A 22023-nucleotide genomic window follows, 5' to 3' on the forward strand; every position below is an offset into this window, starting at 1 on the left:
ATCCAAGTCAAATCCCCAAATTTTATGAATTCTTTGCTTCTTATTTTCCTCTCTTGTAACCTTTTTTCCTCTTCTTGACCTTAGTTTACACGAATTTGGGGACAGATGCCGAGAACTGAGGTGAAGGTAGTGGAGGTGATGGTGGTCGCAGTAGATTCAGCATAGCAAATCTCTGGCAAAATGAGGGCGAGCCAGGATCAGTCCTGGTAAGAAGTAGTCTAGTGGCATCTAAACCAATGGCATGAACATTGGAAGTCTTTATGACAACATGGGCATCGAAGGCGCGCCAATCAGTGTTGACATTCTGGCAAACAAGGGAAACCTAGCATCAAGAAATGCTACCTGATCCAGTTGAGAATTCCATGAAGGCTTGAGTTGGGAACCAAGTGAGTTGAGGAGCTTGGGTTAGGGTCTTTCAGCAAAATCATTTGTCTCAGAGGAAGCAGATCCTGCTGAAGTCTTATATTGACCGGGGTGACTTACCTTTGGAGTGTTTCCTGTGTTTTCTTCTCTTACCACTAGACACTAGAAGAAAGCATCAAATGGGATCTACAGCGAGGCCTGGAACATCGTCCCTGGGGGCATGAAGACCAGCGCCTTCAGCTCTTCGTTGGGCTTTGTCTGCATGTTGTAACATGATTCACATGACTGGGAGTCGTGGTCTGAACCAAGACACCAAATGCAAATTGAGTATAGGTTAGTGACAGATATCTATACCTCACTGTCTCTACAGGGCTTAAAGCCTGAATACTTAGGAGGTAGTGCAAAAAAAAAAAAAATTCTTGTGAGGAAAACTTGCAACTCTATACAGCAAGCTCCAGATCCACGTTGAAGATGCAGGAAAAAGGAACCCTATGTTGGTGCGCCCAATGGGCGCTATATAGCTTGGTGACATTATTTGACATAACTTCAAGTGTTGATACAAAGCCACTACTCCCTACCCACAAAGTGAGATTTTATGTTTTCACCTAACATCTGTGTCTGGGATTATTATACAGTTGAAGAAAGCATCAGAAACTGTCAATGGATGGTCTTATTTCTGACATTCTTGTTCCATGAAATAGGTTCAGACTACAAGCAGGATAGTGTTTTTATTAACAAAAGGTGGACGCATGTGATCCTGGGCATTTTGCCAATCACAGAGAGAGGAATAACTGATTGATTTTTTTATCCGATAGGTTGATATTTTCATGGGATACTGGATAATAAAACCTGCTGGGATTCACCAAAGTCGTATCATTGTGAATTTTATTGGGTCTTTATTTTTCTGAAATTTCTATGTAGGCTCCTGCAAGGGCAGGCTGACCCTGCACCCAAATGAAAATGTCACTTACCCAGTGTACATCTGTTCGTGGCATTAGTCGCTGCAGATTCACATGTTTGGCACAGTCCGCTGCCTGGTGTTGGGCTCGGAGTATTACAAGTTGTTTTTCTTCGAAGAAGTCTTTTTGGTCACGGGACCGAAGGACTCCTCCCTCTTTGGCTCCATTGCGCATGGGCGTCGACTCCATCTTAGATTGTTTTCCCCGCAGAGGGTGAGGATGGAGTTGTTTGGTATAAATAGTGCCCATGCAATGGAGTGAATATGTATGTATGATAAGAGTTTCTAAAAATTATTTACAAATGTTCAGATGTTTAAGGTTTATGATCTACTTCTAAACGGCTACAGGCTTCCCGGGGAGGTGGGAGGGTACATGTGAATCTGCAGCGACTAATGCCACGAACAGATGTACACTGGGTAAGTGACATTTTCAGTTCGATGGCATATGTTGCTGCAGATACACATGTTTGGCATAGACTGTAAAGCAGTTACCTCCCCTAAAAGCGGTGGTTTAGCCTGTAGGAGTTGAAGTAGTTTGGAATAATGTTCTTAGTACAGCTTGGCCCACTGTAGCTTGTTGTGCATTTAGTACGTCTACACAGTAGTGTTTAGTAAACGTATGAGGCGTAGACCAGGTTGCAGCCTTACATATTTCGCTCATAGGAATGTTTCCTAGAAAGGCCATTGTAGCACCTTTCTTTCTGGTTGAGTGTGCCTTTGGTGTAATAGGCAATTCTCTTTTGGCTTTAAGATAGCATGTTTGAATGCACCTGACTATCCATCTAGCAATGCCTTGTTTAGAGATTGGATTTCCTATGTGTGGTTTTTGAAAAGCTATGAACAGTTGTTTTGTTTTCCTGATTAGCTTTGTTCTGTCAATGTAATACATTAGTGCTCTTTTGATGTCCAATGTATGTAGTGCCCTTTCAGCCACAGAATTTGGTTGTGGGAAGAACACTGGCAATTCTACTGTTTGATTTAAATGGAATGGTGAGATTACTTTTGGCAGAAATTTAGGATTTGTTCTTAGAACTATTTTATTGTTGTGTATTTGAATAAATGGTTCTTGTATGGTAAATGCCTGTATTTCACTTACTCTTCTGAGGGATGTGATTGCAATGAGAAATGCGACCTTCCAGGTTAGATATTGCATTTCACAGGAATGCATGGGTTCGAAAGGGGGACCCATGAGTCTTGTTAAGACGATGTTAAGGTTCCATGAAGGAACTGGTGGTGTTCTTGGTGGTATAATTCTTTTTAGCCCTTCCATGAATGCTTTAATAACTGGTATTCTAAATAGAGACGATGAATGAGTAGTTTGTAGGTAAGCAGATATAGCTGCGAGGTGTATTTTTATAGATGAAAAAGCGAGATTCGCTTTTTGCAAATGTAGTAAGTATCCTACTATGTCTTTAGTAGAGGCATGTACTGGTTGTATTTGATTGGCATGGCAGTAGTAAACAAATCTTTTCCACTTAGATGCATAGCAGTGTCTAGTGGAAGGTTTTCTAGCTTGTTTTATGAAGTCCATGCATTCTTGTGTGAGGTCCAAGTGTCCAAATTCTAGGATTTCAGGAGCCAAATTGCCAGATTCAATGATGCTGGGTTTGGATGTCTGATCTGTTGTTTGTGTTGTGTTAACAGATCTGGCCTGTTGGGTAGTTTGACATGCGGTACTAGTGAAAGGTCTAGTAGAGTTGTATACCAAGGTTGTCTTGCCCATGTGGGTGCTATCAGTATGAGTTTGAGTTGGTTTTGACTCAACTTGTTTACTAGATATGGAAGGAGAGGGAGAGGGGGAAAAGCGTACGCAAATATCCCTGACCAATTCATCCATAGAGCATTGCCTTGTGATTCGCGGTGTGGGTACCTGGATGCGAAGTTTTGGCATTTTGAGTTTTCTCTTGTTGCGAACAAATCTATCTGGGGTGTTCCCCAAATTTGAAAGTACTTGTTCAGAACTTGGGGGTGAATTTCCCATTCGTGGACTTGTTGGTGGTCTCGCGAAAGGTTGTCTGCTAGTTGGTTTTGTATTCCTGGAATAAATTGTGCTATTAGGCGAATGTTGTTGTGAATCGCCCACTGCCAAATTTTTTGTGTTAGGAGGCACAATTGTGTTGAGTGTGTTCCTCCTTGTTTGTTTAGATAATACATTGTTGTCATGTTGTCTGTTTTGACAAGAATGTATTTGTGTGTTATTATGGGTTGGAAGGCTTTTAACGCTAGAAATACTGCCAACAGTTCTAGGTAATTGATATGAAGTTTTGTTTCGTGTATATCCCATTGTCCTTGAATGCTGTGGTGATTGAGGTGTGCTCCCCACCCTGTCATGGAAGCATCTGTTGTTATAACGTATTGAGGCACTGGGTCCTGAAATGTCCGCCCTTTGTTTAAATTTTTGCTGTTCCACCATAGAAGCGAGAGGTATGTTTGGCGGTCTACCAACACCAGATTTTGAAGTTGACCCTGTGCCTGTGACCATTGTGATGCTAGACACTGTTGTAAGGGTCGCATGTGTAGTCTTGCGTTTGGGACAATGGCTATGCATGATGACATCATGCCTAGAAGTTTTAGCACAAGTTTTGCTTGTATCTTTTGGTTTGGAAACATAGCACTTATTAGCTTGTGGAATGCTTGCACTCTTTGTGGACTTGGAGTGGCAATTCCTTTTGATGTGTTGATGGTTGCTCCTAGATATTGTTGTGTTTGACACGGTTCTAGGTGTGATTTTGTGTAGTTGATGGAAAACCCCAGTTTGTGAAGGGTTTGTATGACAAAGGTGGTGTCGTTTGCGCATTTTTTTACTGTGTTGGTTTTGATTAGCCAGTCGTCTAGGTAAGGGAACACATGTATCTGTTGTCTCCTGATGTGTGCTGCTACTACTGCTAGACATTTTGTGAACACTCTTGGTGCAGTTGTTATTCCGAATGGCAACACCTTGAATTGGTAATGTATTCCTTTGAATACGAACCGTAGGTACTTTCTGTGAGAAGGGTGTATTGGTATATGAAAGTACGCATCCTTTAGGTCTAATGTGGTCATGTAATCTTGCTGTTTGAGCAGTGGAATGATGTCTTGTAGTGTGACCATGTGAAAATGGTCCGATATGATGTAGGTATTTAGTGTCCTGAGATCTAATATTGGTCTTAATGTTTCGTCTCTTTTTGGAATTAGAAAGTACAGGGAGTAAACTCCTGTGTTTTTTTGTTGTACTGGTACTAATTCTATTGCATCCTTTTGCAGTAGTGCTTGAACTTCTAGTCCTAAAAGTTCTAAATGATGTTGTGACATTTTGCGTGTTTTGGGGGGGATGTTTGGTGGGAAGTTGTGGAATTCTATGCAATAGCCATGTTGGATTATTGCTAATACCCAATTGTCTGTTGTAATCTGTTGCCAAGCTTGGTAGAAATGGCTTAGTCTTCCCCCCACTGGTGTTGAGTGAAGGGGTTGCGTGACTTGAAAGTCACTGTTTAGGTGGAGGTGTTTTTGGAGTCTGGAATCTTCCCCTACTCCTTGGGAATTGACCCCCCCGATATCCCCTGAAACCACCCCTTTGGAAGGAACCCTGATATGGTGTGGTTCTTGATTGTTGGCTGGTGGTGTCTGTGGGTTGGCCACGAAACCCCCCTCTAAATGGAGTTTTTCTGAAAGAGCCTCTGCTCTGCGGGGAGTAGAGTGCGCCCATGGCTTTGGCCGTGTCTGTGTCCTTTTTAAGTTTTTCAATGGCTGTATCCACTTCCGAGCCAAACAGTTGTTTCTCGTTGAAGGGCATATTAAGGACAGCCTGCTGGATTTCAGGTTTGAAGCCTGAAGTGCGTAGCCAAGCGTGTCTCCTTATGGTGACAGCAGTGTTGACTGTTCTTGCTGCAGTATCGGCTGCGTCTAGTGAAGAGCGGATTTGATTGTTTGAGATCGTTTGTCCCTCTTCCACTATTTGCTGCGCCCTTTTTTGGTATTCCTGGGGAAGATGGTCTACGAGAAGTTGCATCTCGTCCCAGTGTGCGCGGTCATATCTGGCCAGCAGCGCTTGTGAATTTGCGATGCGCCACTGGTTGGCTGCCTGTGACGCCACTCTTTTCCCTGCCGCGTCAAATTTTCTGCTTTCTTTGTCCGGAGGTGGGGCGTCGCCAGATGTATGTGAATTTGCTCTTTTGCGAGCTGCCCCTACTACCACAGAGTCGGGTGGTAACTGTGAAGTAATAAACACTGGGTCTGTGGGTGGTGGTTTGTATTTCTTATCCACCCTTGGGGTGATGGCTCTTGATTTTACGGGCTCCTCAAAAATTTGTTTTGCGTGCCGTAACATCCCTGGTAGCATTGGGAGACATTGATATTGGCTATGTGTAGCCGAGAGGGTGTTAAATAAGAAATCATCCTCTATAGGATCGGAATGCAGTTGGACATTGTGGAAGTCTGCAGCCCTAGCCACCAGTTGCGAGTATGAGGTACTGTCCTCTGGCGGTGACGGCTTTGTGGGGTATGACTCGGGATCATTGTCCGGCACTGGGGTGTCATACAGGTCCCAAGCGTCTTGATCCTGATCGTCATGACTTATGGTAGTTTGCGCTGGTGAGTGCATTTGTGGCGGTGTTTGTGCCGGCGATGCCTGTGGAGGAGAGGGCGGAGGCGTGACTTTTTTAACCACTTTGGCTTGTGGTTGTGTGTCATCCTTTGGAAGTCCGATCTTTCTTTTCCTCATGATTGGGGGAAGGGTTGATATCTTCCCTGTATCTTGCTGGATGCACAGTCTCTTTTGTGTGTAGTCCGATTCTACACTTTGGAGCTCTTGTCCAAATTTGTGCATTTGGCCACTTAGTCCTTGTTCCTCTGAGTAGGATGAAGGTGTGGTATTTTTCGGCGCCGAGAGAGAATGTTTTTTCGGTTTCGGCACCGACAGAATTTTTGTTCCTTTCGGCACGGATTCTCGGTGCCGATGTCTTTCGGTGCCGGTATCTTGTTTTTGTCTCTCGGAGCCGCTTTCTCGGCTCCGAGGTTGCTCCATGGCGGTCCCTCGACCGGAGTCGGGTGTCTTCGCTATGGGCGTGCCCTTTTTCGGCCCCTTCGACGGGTCGCCTGATTTATGGGTCGAGCCATGGCCTGTTGGCAGTGGCGTCCCCTGGGCTTTTGGTTTGTCGATGGATTTACTTTTCGACGTCTTACTCACAGTTTGTTGCTGTTGTTCGACGTCGGAGTCTCCGGATTCTGATTCCGGAACCGAGAATGTTTCCTCTTCGTCGTCGAAACGTTGTTTTGTCGACGTGGACGCCATTTGGTGACGCCTGGCTCTTCGGTCCCGGAGTGTTTTTCTGGACCGGAAGGCTCGACAGGCTTCACAGGTATCCTCCTTGTGCTCGGGGGACAAGCACAAGTTACAGACCAAGTGCTGATCTGTATAAGGATACTTACTGTGACATTTTGGGCAGAAACGAAACGGGGTCCGTTCCATCGGCTTCGATGTCGCACGCGGTCGGGCCGACCAGGCCCCGATGGGGGATCGAAACTGCCCCAAAGTCTTCCGATGATCGGTGTCGATGTACCTAACTATCCCGATACCGAACGGAACAATACCGACGCTTTCTTCCGAGATTCTGACTAACTTTCCGAACCGAAACACGGAGCGAAAAGGAATACGTCCGAACCCGACAGCGGAAAAAAAACAATCTAAGATGGAGTCGACGCCCATGCGCAATGGAGCCAAAGAGGGAGGAGTCCTTCGGTCCCGTGACCAAAAAGACTTCTTCGAAGAAAAACAACTTGTAATACTCCGAGCCCAACACCAGGCAGCGGACTGTGCCAAACATGTGTATCTGCAGCAACATATGCCATCGAACTGCTGCACACATCAGCCATGGAAATTCTATTATAAAAAAACATTTAATTATGTCTACAGTATGGACCTCTGTTCAAACTTATGGAAAACCCATCTATGTCTTATAACTCCACATTTAAAATACCTAAAGGAACAGAGATTTGAGACAAACCTTGAGAAATATATTTTTATGTACACAAGACTGAAATAAATTACCATTCTCAGGAAAAGAGTATAGAAAATCGAACTACTTGCTCAGCCCCATCTCTCAGACAGGAAATCAAAGTCCAGGCGATCGGAGGACCCAGAAAAAGAAACTGCACGATGTTCGGAAGTTAAAAAACAGTTGTGTTATGTTTCCATATAGTCTAGGGGTGAACTCTGAACAGATGACAGTTACCCTAAACTGGGATTTCAGCTGCAACTGTACTTCAAATTGCCAAAATGCACTGCATCCAGTTTACTGCCAGTAAGCACCCTGCACCCACAAAACAAAATGAATTTGCCAACATCTTCTTCCACGAATGCTCAAGAGCGCCACACTAAGTTTTGGTTAGGGGAGTAGTACAGCAATATAACAAACATGTTTAGAAAAAAACAAGAAGGAATTGCTAAAAATATACCACATGTCATATGGATAAGTTACTTACCTGTAAATCCTAGTTCTCTTCCAGGGGTATCCTCATCAAAGTCATAAACATTGAATATTCCCGCCCTTGTGCGGGGACCCCGGAGCATATATATATAAAATACATACATATTATCATGTGTAAAACAGCAATGCAGGCTATAATCATAAATAGGCTAAAATGCTTTATTTCTATGCAAGTTTTTTTTAATTTTTTTCTTTTTTTTATTATAAATCACAATAGATCATAAATATCTACCTAAGCCCCCAAAAACTGGACTTAGGGAAGTAAACAGCAGTAAATAGCAGAGAAAAATAGAAAAAACTACATTGAAAAACAATGAAGCATTCTTAGCCAATAGGCTGCATGCAGGTTAACACAGGAGAACCATAAAAACTTTGGCACCGTGCATTTAAGACCCTGAGCACCTCCAGTATCCCACCATGCCTCAGGGGTGAAGGGAAGGTGACAGTTGGTTCACAGTTAGGTCAGTACTTTTTTACGGTGACAATCTGCGTAACTGATTAGAAAAATAATCTGTCCTGCACTTCTAGGAGACTTGAGTCCGGGGAGGAGGGTGGGTTGTTTATGACTTTGATGAGGATACCCCTGGAAGAGAACTAGGATTTGCAGGTAAGTAACTTATCCTTCTCTTCCAGGGGATCCTCATCAATAGTCATAAACATTGAATAGATTAGCAAGCCCATCCCTAAACTCTGCGGACTGTCTGAAAGAAGTGCAGGAAAGAATATATATTCATGCAAATAGATTTCTAAGAGAGGCCTGCCCCACCTGGGCATCCGCTCTTGCATCCGAGTCTAAACAGTAATGCTTAGTAAAGGTATGCACAGACTTCCATGTAGCAGCCTTACAAATCTCGGAAATTGGTACATTGTTAAGGAGGGCAGCAGTAGCCGCTTTTCCCCTTGTGGAATGCGCTTTTGGCCTAGCCAGTAATCGCTTATTAGCCAGTTGGTAAGAGTTAACAATACAAGACACAATCCATCTTGATATCGTTCGTTTAGACGCTGCCTCTCCTGTTCTTAAATGACCATAATTTAGAAACAAATGGTTAGAATGTCTAATCGGTTTTGTTTTGTCCAAATAGAATTTCAGCACTCTTTTCAAGTCTAAAGAATGCAATGCTTTCTCAGCCGGAGTCTCCGGATTGGGAAAGAAAGTCGGTAAAGATATAGTCGGATTGATATGGAATTCTGACACCACCTTCGGAAGGAAAGATGGGTGAGTTCGCAGAACCACTCCATTATCGTGAAAAACCGTGTACGGTTCTCTGCAAGACAGAGCCTGAATTTCGCTGACCCTCCTCGCTGAAGTAATGGCCACCAAAAAAGCCGTCTTCCACGTAAGGTGCTGTAAAGAGGCCTTGTGGATAGGTTCAAAGGGAGGGCCCATAAGCTTTGACAGGACTACATTCAGTTCCCATGGAGGAGAAGGTCTCCGAATGGGAGGAAAAACCTTTTTCAAGCCTTCTAAAAAATCCTTGACTACAGGTATCGTAAAGAAGGATTCCTGAGAAGGCGACTTACGATACGCTGTAATTGCAGACAAATGAACCTTAATAGAAGATACCTGCAGACCAGACTTCGCCAGATGAAGCAAATAGGACAGTATGACGTCCTCCTGAGCTCGTATGGGATTTATACCTTGTTGAGAGCACCAGATGTAAAATCTCTTCCACTTAAAAGCGTAAGAACGCCGCGTGGAAGGTCGTTTTGACTCTTTCAAGATGTTCATGCACTCCTGCGAGAGCCCTAGGTGCCCATACTGTAGGAATTCAGGAGCCATGCTGTCAAGCTCAGAGAGGGAAGGTTGGGATGTAGGATTCTGCCTTCCATTCTGCTCAGGAGATCCGGTCTGCACGGCAACCTCCTGTGAGGTTTTTCCGATAAGTTGAGTAGGTCCGTGTACCAGAATTGGCGGGGCCATTGTGGCGCTATCAGAATCATTCTGGTTCTGGAGTTGTAAAATTTGTTGATTACTGCCGGTATGAGGGGAATCGGTGGAAAGGCGTAGAGAAATGTCCCTGACCAGTTGATCAACAGGGCATTCCCTTGAGATCCCGGACGGCAGAACCTGGATGCGAAGTCTGGGCATTTTTTGTTTGTTTCGTCTGCAAAGAGATCCAACTGGGGTCGACCCCATTGACCGAAGATGTCCTCGACGACTTTGTCGTGTAGGACCCAGTCGTGCGCGTCTTCTAGATGTCTGCTCAGGAAATCTGCCTCTACGTTTTGCTGACCTGGCAGGTGTACCGCTGTGATAGACATTCCCCTGGCCAGGAGCCAATGCCATATCGTTTGGGATTCTCGAGACAGAGGTAGTGATCTTGTTCCTCCCTGTTTGTTCAGATAATACATTGTGGTTTTATTGTCTGTCTGAATTAGGAGAGATTTCCCCTGAACCAATGGAGAGAAAGATTTGAGAGCCAGATGGACTGCTCTGAGCTCCAGTAGATTTATGTGATAGTTCTTTTCCTTGTCGGACCACAGACCCTGAGCTTGGAAGGAACCCAGATGAGCACCCCAACCCTGAAGAGACGCATCCGTTACCAGAATGTCGGCTGGAATTGTCTGGTGAAACGGAGAACCTATCGACAGGTGAGGTCTGTGCATCCACCATTGTAGTGATTGAAAGGCCACTGCTGGTAGTCGAACTCTGTCCTCCCAGTGACCCGTCTTTTGGCTCCAATTGTTCTCTAATGCCTCCTGAAGGGGCCTCATGCGTAGCCTGGCATTCGGGACAATGAAGATGCATGAAGCCATGGAGCCCAGAAGCGATGTCACCTGACGAGCAGTAGGTGCATTGGCTGTTAATAGTTGTTGACACTTCCTGTGGATTGATAAAAGTCGTTCCTCCGAAGGATACACTCTTTGGAGCTCTGTGTTTAGTATCGCTCCCAGGTAGTGGAGGTTTTGTGTTGGAATCAGGGTTGACTTGTAGTGGTTGATTTGAAGACCTAGAGACTCGAAAGTTCTTAGTACGATGTCTCGATGTTCTCTCGCCTGATCCGGAGAGGAGGCCTTCACTAGCCAGTCGTCCAGGTAGGGGTAGACGAATATTTTTTGTCTTCGAAGATGTGCCGCTACCACTGCTACACATTTTGAAAAGACTCGGGTGCAGACTTCAGGCCGAATGGAAGGACTCTGAATTGGTAGTGCTGTGACGCTATCTGGAAACGTAAAAATTTCCGATGTTTGGATGCTATTGGGATGTGAAAATATGCATCCTGTAAGTCGATGGAGCACATCCAGTCCCCCTGATGCAGTTGCGGGACAATCTGGTGAAGGGCTAGCATCCTGAACTTCTGTTTTCTTATGTACTTGTTCAGGAGCCGTAAGTCCAGAATTGGCCTGAAGAGGCCCTGTTGACCTTTTTTCGCCACCAGAAAGTAACGGGAGTACACCCCTTTTCCTTTTTGTGCCAGAGGAACCTTTTCTACAGCTTTCTTTTGTAGGAGTGCGAGAACTTCCTTGCGTAGCAGGCTGAGATGAGAAGGAAAACCTCTTGCTGGCGGCAAGTGTGGAGGAGGTTTTTTGAAAAGGAGAGAATAGCCATGTTCGACAATATTGAGCACCCACTTGTCTTTTGTGATGGAGTGCCACTCGTGAAGATGATGCGTAACACTTCCCCCCACCGGAGTGGTGCACAGTGCTGAGGGAAGCAATGCCTCATTGCTTTGTTGGTGTCTTTGCTGTAGACTGTTGAGGTCTACTTGACCCTCGGTCTCTTGTGGATCTACGTGCCTGAAACAGGGGACGTCCCTGTCGTTGTTGTGGCCTCTGAGACCAGTGAGGGGTTTGAACCCTCTGCTGGAATGGTCGTCTGTCGTACGGCCTGTACCTCCGCCTGAAGTCTTTCTTAAGTTCCAGGCCCACTGCCCTCATCGTGTCCACTTCCGTTTTCATTCGGGCCATCTCTTCATCCGCGTGGGTACCGAACAACGAATTGCCGCTGAATGGGAGGTTTAAAATGCGTTGCTGTGCTTCCTGCTTCAGACCCGTGAGCCGTAGCCAGGAAGACCTCCTAGCGCAGATTCCGTGCGCATACCGATGCGCAGCCAAATCCGCCCCGTCCGCCGCCGCGCTGATGACCTGGTTAGATACTAGGCCCCCTTCCTGCAAGATTTCCTGGAAGTCCTGTCTATCATCCCTGGGCAACTTTTCTGTAAATCTGTGGAGTGAGTCCCACAGAGAGCGGTCATATCTGCCCAGAAGTGCTGAGGCGCTGGAGACCTTCATAGCAGATGCCGCCGTACCGCACATCTTTCTCCCCAGGGAGTCTAGGTGTCTGCTCTCCTTATCCGGGGGGACTGTGGAAGATGATGCCACAGAGTGTGTTTTTCTGGCTGCGGCTAAGATCACAGAGTCCGGTGGCGGATCCTTCCGCAGGAATAAAGGATCTTGCTCCGGAGCTTTGTATTTCTTTTGAATCCTAGCCGGGGCAGACTTGAGAGTGGCTGGAGACAGAAAAGTGTCCATAGTAGGTTGCAGCAAACCCGGTACTAGTGGCAGCAGTTTTCTCGAGACTGATCTGTGTTGTAGGGTCTCAAAGAAAACTGAGGATGAGGTGGCCGGTTCCGGTACCTCAATATTTAGCTTCTGCGCTCCCCTTAGAAGAACCTCATTAAAAGTGGTGATATCATCCACCGGGGAAATCCTAGCAGGTGGAGAATCTGTGAGTGTGGGGGAGTAGCGCCTAACAGACGATCCTGAAGAAGACCAAGAAGGTGATCTTCTGCGTGGTGTTCGCGACCTGGTTCTCCTTCGGGAACGGGACCTGCTCCGAAAGGCTGTAGCAGAGTGTGCAGGTCTTGTGGTCGGCTGACGCGAAGCAGAACGAGCCCGTCCTGCTCTAGCTGTAGGCGATGGCGTTCTCGGTAATGAGGCAGTAGGAGAATACATCCTAGAGTATCGGGAATCCGGGGATGCTGCCGGTCTATTCAGGCTCTCTAACCATCTGGGTGATAGAGTGATGGGAGAAACATGCCCTGATGAGACCGCTCTGGAATGGGATGATGCACTCCTTATAGAGACCACCGGTGAGGGAGCTTTGTCCGCTGGCTCTACTGCCTGTGACACAGCTGAAGGTTGTGTCGACGTCGATTGTATCCTCGACGTCGAAGGTTGCGATGGCTGGTCTGCTCTCGACGTCGAAGGTCTTGACGTCGAAGGTCTTGACGTCGATCGCGGGACCTGGACCTACTCGCCGTCGTGTGTCTCGACGTTGAGTGGCGAGTGGTCGACGGCGGATGTTCATGCCGTCGTGGTGGTTTTGGTGTCGTTTCCTTCGACGCCAAGGGGTGAGACGTTCTCGACGGCGAACGGGAGCGCCGGAGATGGCTCGACGCCGAACGGCGGCCTGCCGTCGACGGAGATGTACCCCTGTGTCCATGCTTCGACGCTTTGTCCTTCGACGTCGGTCTGGTCACCGTTGACGGCGATCTATGCCGGTGAGACGGTGGTGCCGATGACGTTGATGGAGAACAAACAGGCACAATCCTACCTGTCGACGTCGATCGGGCCATTCCTTCTGTTGTAGGTCTGGGAAGTGAAGAGGATGTTGACTTTTTCTGTCTTTGAGAGTCCTCCTTGACATGTTCTTACAATACTTGCAGGTGTCAGGACAGTGACTCTGTGGCAGGCAGACAATACACAGAGAGTGTGGGTCTGACTGGGCTTTCTTCTTCCCACAAGGACATTTTACAAAAAGAGATGGCATTTTCTGCCAAAAAAACTTCCCAACTCAGACAAAAGATGTTATCTGTCGAGTAAACAGGAAAAACACTATTTTTTAAGGATTTTTCTGAAGAAAAACTCAGAAAAACTGAGAGCTCAATGCTCCAGGATCCTCTCAGAAGAAGCCGGAAAAAAGAACTGACCTAACTGTGAACCAACTGTCACCTTCCCTTCACCCCTGAGGCATGGTGGGATACTGGAGGTGCTCAGGGTCTTAAAGGCACGGTGCCAAAGTTTTTATGGTTCTCCTGTGTTAACCTGCATGCAGCCTATTGGCTAAGAATGCTTCATTGTTTTTCAATGTAGTTTTTTCTATTTTTCTCTGCTATTTACTGCTGTTTACTTCCCTAAGTCCAGTTTTTGGGGGCTTAGGTAGATATTTATGATCTATTGTGATTTTATAACAAAAAAAAATAAAAAAATAAAAAAACGTGCATAGAAATAAAGCATTTTAGCCTATTTATGATTATAGCCTGCATTGCTGTTTTACATATGATAATATGTATGTATTTTATATATATATGCTCCGGGGTCCCCGCACAAGGGCGGGAATATTCAATGTTTATGACTATTGATGAGGATCCCCTGGAAGAGAATCAAAGTTTTCAACTGGCCATCCAATTAGATCAAGTGATGTACGACTGGCATATAAGTTCCTCAAGTCACTAAGAATTAGAAAATACAATGTTTTCTACTTTAAAATATACTCCTGTGTTTAATATTGGTCATCAAATAGATATCACCCCAAAAACCGTAAATCTGCCACAAGTTTGTGATATATGCTAGTATTACAAAATGTATTGTGTAGACTGCATTCTGTGGAAAGCCCAGATATATTTAATGCTGGATGCAACATGTATGGCAACAGCTCCTTAATTAGCATTCAAGGATTTATGTTTAGCCATTGGAGAAGTAAAAATAAACCTTGATCACGTTTGTTAAAACAATACAACCACATTTTTCATTATATCTTCAGGATGCAATAAGACATTAATGTGTGTTTGCGCCAATAAGTAGCACAGATTGTGCGACAAAAAAAGTTAGTATGGGTGCACAAAGATACCAAACATGTACATCATGCGCTTAAGAAACCTAATGTTTATTTTATTTTTTTTAAAGCTATTGACCTACAATGATGCAGGTGATGTTGTATTCTGCCTCCCACAGGATACCCACAAGAGTCTGAGGGCTGCTGGGCCAGTGATGGACTGGCCTGACCTCTGGCTACCTGACCCACCAAGTATGTGGGTACTGAGTCATCTGCTACGCAGAGGCTGGGGAGAGCTTGAGCGAATGGCTCAGCCTCCTCAGAGACCATAGACTGCATCTGTGCAACCAAGTGCCAGATTGAATGGGAGCATCGTCCCAAAAGGAATGCAGTGTTCATCAAACTCAGTGCCAGGCTGGCAGAAGAGAACATCCTATTTCCAAAGGTATCCAGCCTCTGGAAATTGTCCTATGTACAGGACCCATGCACAGGGATTAGACCAGGCCTAAAGTAAGAAGTCTGCGAGGACTTCTTTAAAAGGGAGAAGCAGTTCAGATTGGGTGGCTCACAGATAAAGCACTTTCGTCAAGACATTCTTCTTTACAGCCACAGAGGGCAGGTGAAGGTCCAGGACCTCACACACCCTCCTCACCACCATTGCAAATAAGGCACCCTGCTCCATAGCTACAATAGACAGAGAAACCAAGCCAGTGTGTCTGGGGAGGTGTCCAGGTCACTAATCAAACCAGGTGTCCTCAGCATCATCATATGGCTGGCCTTCATAAGGGCCAACTAACCACTCCCCATTCATCCCCAATTCTAATGCCAAAGGATTACAGCAATGGCTTCAATCCGGGAGACCATCCCCTTGAAAGGCACCAGAATCAGCAGTGGATGGTCCTTCTATGGCTCAGAGTAGGAGCCGGCAGTGTCTGCACAGTAGTAGGTGTTGAGGAAGGTCAAGGTGATATGACCAATGCGACTCCTGATCCATCTACAGCACCAAGGAGTCCACCGTGGCGCTAAGGGCAAACCCAGTGGCGGAAAACCAGTAGGGGCTACTCCCAAGCCCGTGAGGTCCGACAGGGCTTCAGCAGGAACAGGCCGCACACATGAGGTGCATAGCCTCACAGAATTCACAGTTGGCAGTAGTCATCCTAACTCATGACAATTCTGGGAGGCGCAGAGACGGCCCAGGAGCAGGCACTACAGCCGAGCCAGGCCTAGAATATCAATGCTCCCTAATCTTGTTGCCGGACTTCAGCAGCCATGGATACGTCAAAGACCTCTTAAACTTCTTACTGATCTTCCTGTGAGCCTTACTCAATTTCCCCAACAACTTCGACTATGACAATGAGTGCCTGGAGAGGATTTGCAACAGATATTAGGACCATTCTCTCAACCGAGATGGGGACTGTCACTACCTTGCATGTTGAGCGGCAAAGAGCTTGATGGACTGATACCTCAGGGCCTTGGGGAGCATGGCAATCAGCACAGGTCTTTGCAGCATTATCACGCTTCAGTCACCATAGACAAACTAAATGTAGGTCTGTCCCCCAAGATATGCCGGGGACAAGTACCACGTGGCTTGAAATCAGTTTTCCTAGTAGACATACCTGACACACCAAGAGACAAGTCTCAGGGGAAAAAGTAGATCAACAAAAAGTAACCAAAAAATAAAGTAAATATAATAAGATTGGAGGTAGGTTTCTTCAGACGCTGAGCTGAATGGCGCAGAAAGAAAAGAACTGATGTCAGCGCGCCGAGGTGGCAGCTATGTAGGCACTGTGCACATCACTCCCTGTGGGGATGCCACACTAAGTCGAATAATGCATCCCACTAGTGAGCAGCGGTATTGCTCACTAAAAATTTCCAAACCCAGTTTGATGCCTGGGGATAATTCTACAGTTAAGCAATCTGCACCTAGAGGTCTCTATAATATAGGTCATTCCATGATGTGCTTTATTACCCACTGAGAGAACAAGGAGATCGGGCTTGATGGATATTAAACTGAATCTCTTGTTTTTGCATCAAGTGCAGAAACACTCCAATTTAGCTTTGTAGGGGTTTCTTGTTGCTGCTGCACATATAGATGCCATCCTCTAGAATAGCCAGATGGCTAAATTCAGCAGACGGCAAGTGGTCGCAAATCAGGCCATCAAGCTGAGTGATCTGAGGTTGTGATCAAAAATCCCACTTGCCTTGTGTTTGTGAAGGGGCCTGGGATAGGTCTTGAGATGTTTGTGGGTGTATAGGGAGTCTGTAATTCACTGTGCCAGAACTGACGAGGACATGCTGCGCCAATTAGAATCAAGGAACAGTGAGTCACTTACCTTCTTCAGTATTCTGAGAATGAGAGGAAACAGGAAATCTGTAAGCAAAGATGCTTGGCTGTGTCATCGAAAAGGCACTGCCCTCAGACCCCATTACAGAAACTGCTGGCATTCCTTGCTCTCCCAGGTGGTGAGACATTCTAGCATTTATAGGTCCCATTTTATAAAGCTGTATTACATTTAATCTAGATGAAGCTCCCATTTGTTACTATGCGTAAGAGTGCAGCTGAATGCATCGTCTATGCTTTGGCATGCAGGGGGATGCTTTTCAGCAATACCCACTTTCTTGAGGATGGCTCAAAAGCAGCTGTGCCTCTTTCAACAAGAAAAAGGACTGCATTCTTGCTCGTTTTCAGATTAAACACACCAAGATTGTTTCGGCATTATCAACATAGTTTAGCCTACGAGTTTTTGGAAGGACTGCCTGCAGATCCAGTCTGCTGGCTTTTGACTACCGTACGTTTATGTACAATGCGTACTCCGCATCTTAGCAGAAATCACTTGTGTTAAATTCTAGCGCGTGGGCCTCTATTCTGTAAGGGATGTGTGACATCATTACTATTCTGTGCATTGAAAGCTATAACTGGAGACCTGCACTGAGGTTTTTTGGGGAATTTTCCCGCACTAAGACTTTCTTGAACCTCATGGTTATCTGCAGTGTATCATACCATGTATCTGTTGCTTGCTTCCATTACTGATCTAGTTCTTGTTTTATCAGCCTCTTAAAGTCTGCAAGACTGGTATTAGTTTGATGTACAATATTAAGTGTAGCAGTGACTTATAAGTTCAGACTAGAACTGTTTTGCTGGTGCAAAAAGCTCTTATCACTATTTTTTAACCATAAGGGTGGAGGACCTTGGATGTTTAGAATCAGTCTCAGATTGTGAAAAAGGCTATTGATTCTGGCAATACAAATCTTTCTCTGATGGAGCGATGACAAGCTGGCAGTCCAAGAACACGTATACTGGATGACCCTGCTTCCATGGGAAGACAGTTAGCAGCAGGCAGTTTGTGAACATCTAGGGTGCTAATTGTTGTCGGAATAGAAGCATCTGGAATTAGAAGTTCTTCCACGACGTTGAAAATTTGCGGTACTGTCAGTGGTTCATGTGTATTGGGATGTGGAGATATAAATCTTAAAGTTCCAGGGAGGCAATAAATTTACCTTCTGATTGATTTTACACTAATCTGTGTTAAGTATTGAAGGCACAGTACTGGCCTCCATTGTCCTCACCTCTTGACAAGAAAGAACCTGCACTGGAAACCCCAAGTACTTTTTATATGGCTCCCTGCAGGAGGAGCAGAAGAATCTCCTGGAAAAACCAAAGAAAAAAAAAAAAAAGCAGCTGGTTGGCTGAACTTTGAGAGCGGCTAGGTAGCTCTTTCTTTAAGGCAAGATGATATTTCTCACCCATCATAATTAACAACTGAGTCTGTGGTGGAGGAGGTGACTGCTTGTAGAGATTGTGGTAGAATGTGTGGCCCAGGTAGCAGCCACACAGGAGGGTGAATACGTGGCTGCTGAGGAAGCAGTACATTTGTGCAGTCAACATAAATGACACTGGCACCCGCAGCATTGGCGATTCTTTGTAGTGAAGTCTTAGACCCTAACTTTGATTATAATGCTAGAAAAGCCATATCTGCCGTTGAAGGCATTGTCAATGGGGCAGTCATTGAAGTGGTTGTAACCGCAGTTTGGGACAGGGCTGCTGTAGATGAACTGATGGTGATCAATAGAACAGTGTCATCCTCAATGAGGGGTCCTGTCAGTCTAGTCATCCAAAGGATCTTCTTAACTGTCAACAACAGAACCTTACCTGTAGGCTTCTATAATGAGGTGACAACCGACTGAATGGTCTTCACTGATGTTACTTTAGCAATGATACTTTTGTCCACCGTGACTTGTCAGTGGCTCTATATTTTCTTGCAATGGTTTGTACAGGTTGCTCACCCTTTTTTACTCCTTTGCAGAAAAGGCTTTGTCTTTTCGAGGAGGTGGTTAGAGGTGATACAAAAGAAAGTGAATTCTGTCTTAGAAAGCTCCAGATGCCTACATTTTTTACTAGCTTTGTGGAAATGCATGGAAGGACATTTCACAGAATGTTCCTCCGATAAAGGGGCAATCCTTTTAGAACGTGCAATCTTTTTTCCTCTAATAGAACCATCCGCCTTTCTTGGTTCATAAGTGTCTGTGAGGGAAATGACTTGCAGATATGATATCAAGGCGCTTTGCGAGTAGGATAAAGACCACAAATACACTGATCATGTGGGATTTTTTTTTTCCAGTGATGGTGTCAGTTGTTAACAGGCTGCAGTTCCCCTTGGCCAGTAATGTGAACACAACAAAACACAGATCCCTTAAAAACAAGTTACACTCAAGAACTGACTGAAGTCCTGGGAGAACGATAAATCGCTAAATATGCAGTCACAGTAAGGTCAAACGCAGGTTGGGAGCAGAATCCTCCTCACACATGACTTTCAGTAGTAATCTGAGCTATTGTGTCATCTGAGGGTGCGGTTAAGAGCTCAGTACTGTCACCTCTTTGGCAGACGTTTGGGTTGTTTCCAGTAAGGGAAACATGCTACTAAAACACCTTTGGGGCTAAGGTTAATATGCATTGCTGCTATGATAAGTTATGTAGGATTCCCAGACTGATGGAAGCATTTGAGCATTACAATCTAACTTGTTTCCTTCAAAGCAAGACTTAATCACATATTTATGTGCTGTGTACTGAATTTAAAGCAGTACAATTAATCTCCCGTAGAAATTATGCATGGAGTGCAATTAGTAGAAACAAGTTAGATAATCATCTGCCATTAACTGGGCTTGCTTCAGTAGCCACAGAATGCCTGTGGGCTATGAATGTAAAAGTATCTGCCTCTTAAATCATGGTATGAGTTAGTGGAGTTCAAGTCGTTTCTAGCTCCTTAATTGCTGGTGTTTTGCTGTCAATCAGCCAAGCAATATTTGGAAATAAAAAAGCTGTTTTAAGACTAGCTTTAAGAGGACATTCATGCATCAGTTCCAAAGATCACTGTTCATTTGGTCAACATCATGTTTAGGACTGCTTTAGGTTTTGGAAAATAACGTGTAATCGTATTTTATTTCCTAATCTTCGGAAGAACTAAAGTCATTTCTCGGATGGTATGGTTGCATTATTTACAGAGATCTCACACACTCTCCAGGACCTTGTGGCATATGTGTTAAGTGTAGAAGGACAAATGGTAAGGCTTGAGGAGCAACGCTACTAAGTGATTTGGAAACTGGGTAATGGATCTTTAACATTACAGATAGCTGGTTGAGTTAATCAATTAACTTGCAGAATAATATACAAACAATATATCCATAAAATGAGGCAAGTCTGCCTGGCCAAAACGGGTGCAATTTGAATCCACATCTTCGGTGCTATGAAACTGGAATGCAGCCCAGAATAATTACCACTTGCTGTCAAAGGAGACGTAGACTGCCAATTCTTATAGAAGCAGGAGCAAGGTTAACCTGTATATAGTTGCTCCCTTGCATGAAGTGGCACAGTCAGAAAGAAAGCAAATGTACTCCAGTGAAACCTAGAGAAATCTGCTGAGAATAATCAATGTCTAGTTCACTACAGTTGACTATTTGCGATATTAGTGGAAATGGTGGAAAAGCTTACACATTACAATTCAATTCTAAAACAGACCACTGCTGTTTGACAGGTGCTTTGGGCATTTTTCCGTTTACCATTTTTTTATTTTATTTTTTTCCAATATAAAACAATTACCATTCCTGAACGATCTGGTTTAGGTCATACTGAACTTCCTTCCACTGATGAGGTTGGGGAGAGAATTTGTTTAACTGTTTTCTCTTGGTCATGTAGTATAAAGATGCATTTTCTTTTTTTTTTTATCAAAATGTGATAAACATTCAGTGCTAGCTATGACAGGAGTGACAAATTCCCTTGTTTCATACTCTGACAATTAATAGTCAAGTGATTTCAGACAACTGAGCTGTTGTTCTTGCTATATATACAATGTCAAATGCAGAAATTTCACCTATGGGTGTGCTTTTCAATTGACCTATAATCAGAGTGATTGTCTGCAGATGGTTAAGAAATGGATTCAGTTTTCAAATGAAATAGAACTGCAATGACAAACATAGGGTAAACAATTACCGTTTAATTTCAGAGAGCTGGACTGTAGGTTGGTGATATTTGCCATTTACAACCAAACATTCTCAGGCTTCCAATATGGAAATATAACACTCTTATATAGCATTACAATACTCAAATACAAATTTAAAGCATAAGCATCTACGGAGCTTCAATTAACTGAAGGTGGTGACAAACAGGCCTATTTATGGCTAACGTACAAACTTGTTTTAAGTGTCTCTGTACTACGAACATGTTATGCACTAAGTACTATGTATTAAGTATAACAAATACACTTGGGTAGCTTACATTTGTAACAAATACCTTTAATTTTGGTGAGTGAAGAATTAAAACTTACTGTAAAACAAGAGTTAACAGTTTTATTGCCTGCACAGCAACATCATATTCCTTGTCAAGTGTCATTGAGACAATTCTATCCTACAAAGGAAAAAAAAAACAAGAGAATGAAGTTAAAAGTATCACAGGTTTATATTAACTGTATGTCAATGAATAGTTACACTAACCTTAAATCGGCTGGTGAATAGCTCCAATCTCGAATTAAGATCTCTGTTATAATAAAGTCCCTGCAGAGCTGTGAGACATTTCAGCCTCACTTCGCCTTGCTAAAAAAAAAAATATATATATATATATTTTTCACAAAAGGTAACTTAGTTTAATATTAATGTTCTTTTCACAAGACATTTTAATTATTGAGAAAATAGTTAAACAGTTAATATTGTCTTCATTCATTCTAGGTTTCCAATTTGCAATTTGAGGGATATTCTATGTTGCACAACGTAACATGAAAAGATTTTAACAAGAAAAAATGCTGAGATAGTTTAAGAAAATGTTACATCAATAAATTATGATATTGAATGAAATGAACAGTTCAATAGTTATGAAATATGCTATTTCAATAACTTTACTGTATCTCGCGTTTTACTCATGTCATTCTTTTATTTAAGTTACATCTGTGGCAGATGATAAATATGACTGACAAAGTGCACTTGAAACTACCTTCTAAGTTCTCCACAGTTAGTTTTTACCATTTGTGAGGCTT

At 44.1% G+C, this 22023-nt stretch overlaps 1 protein-coding gene across 4 annotated transcripts in view; it reads right to left on the minus strand.

Moving 5' to 3' along the window:
- STAG2 (STAG2 cohesin complex component) overlaps positions 1-22023 on the minus strand; it is a 987179-nt gene that overhangs the window by 514633 nt on the left and 450523 nt on the right. For all 4 annotated transcript variants that reach the window (XM_069211859.1, XM_069211886.1, XM_069211877.1 and 1 more), the window contains exons 12-13: positions 21488-21586; positions 21322-21401 (exon numbers count right to left, since the gene is read on the minus strand). In XM_069211859.1, coding sequence (XP_069067960.1) covers positions 21322-21401; positions 21488-21586 — 179 coding nt within the window. The remainder of the gene's footprint in view (positions 1-21321; positions 21402-21487; positions 21587-22023) is intronic.

This window comes from Pleurodeles waltl, chromosome 2_1 (genome assembly GCF_031143425.1).
Source record: "Pleurodeles waltl isolate 20211129_DDA chromosome 2_1, aPleWal1.hap1.20221129, whole genome shotgun sequence".
NCBI classification, from domain to species: Eukaryota; Metazoa; Chordata; class Amphibia; order Caudata; family Salamandridae; genus Pleurodeles; species Pleurodeles waltl.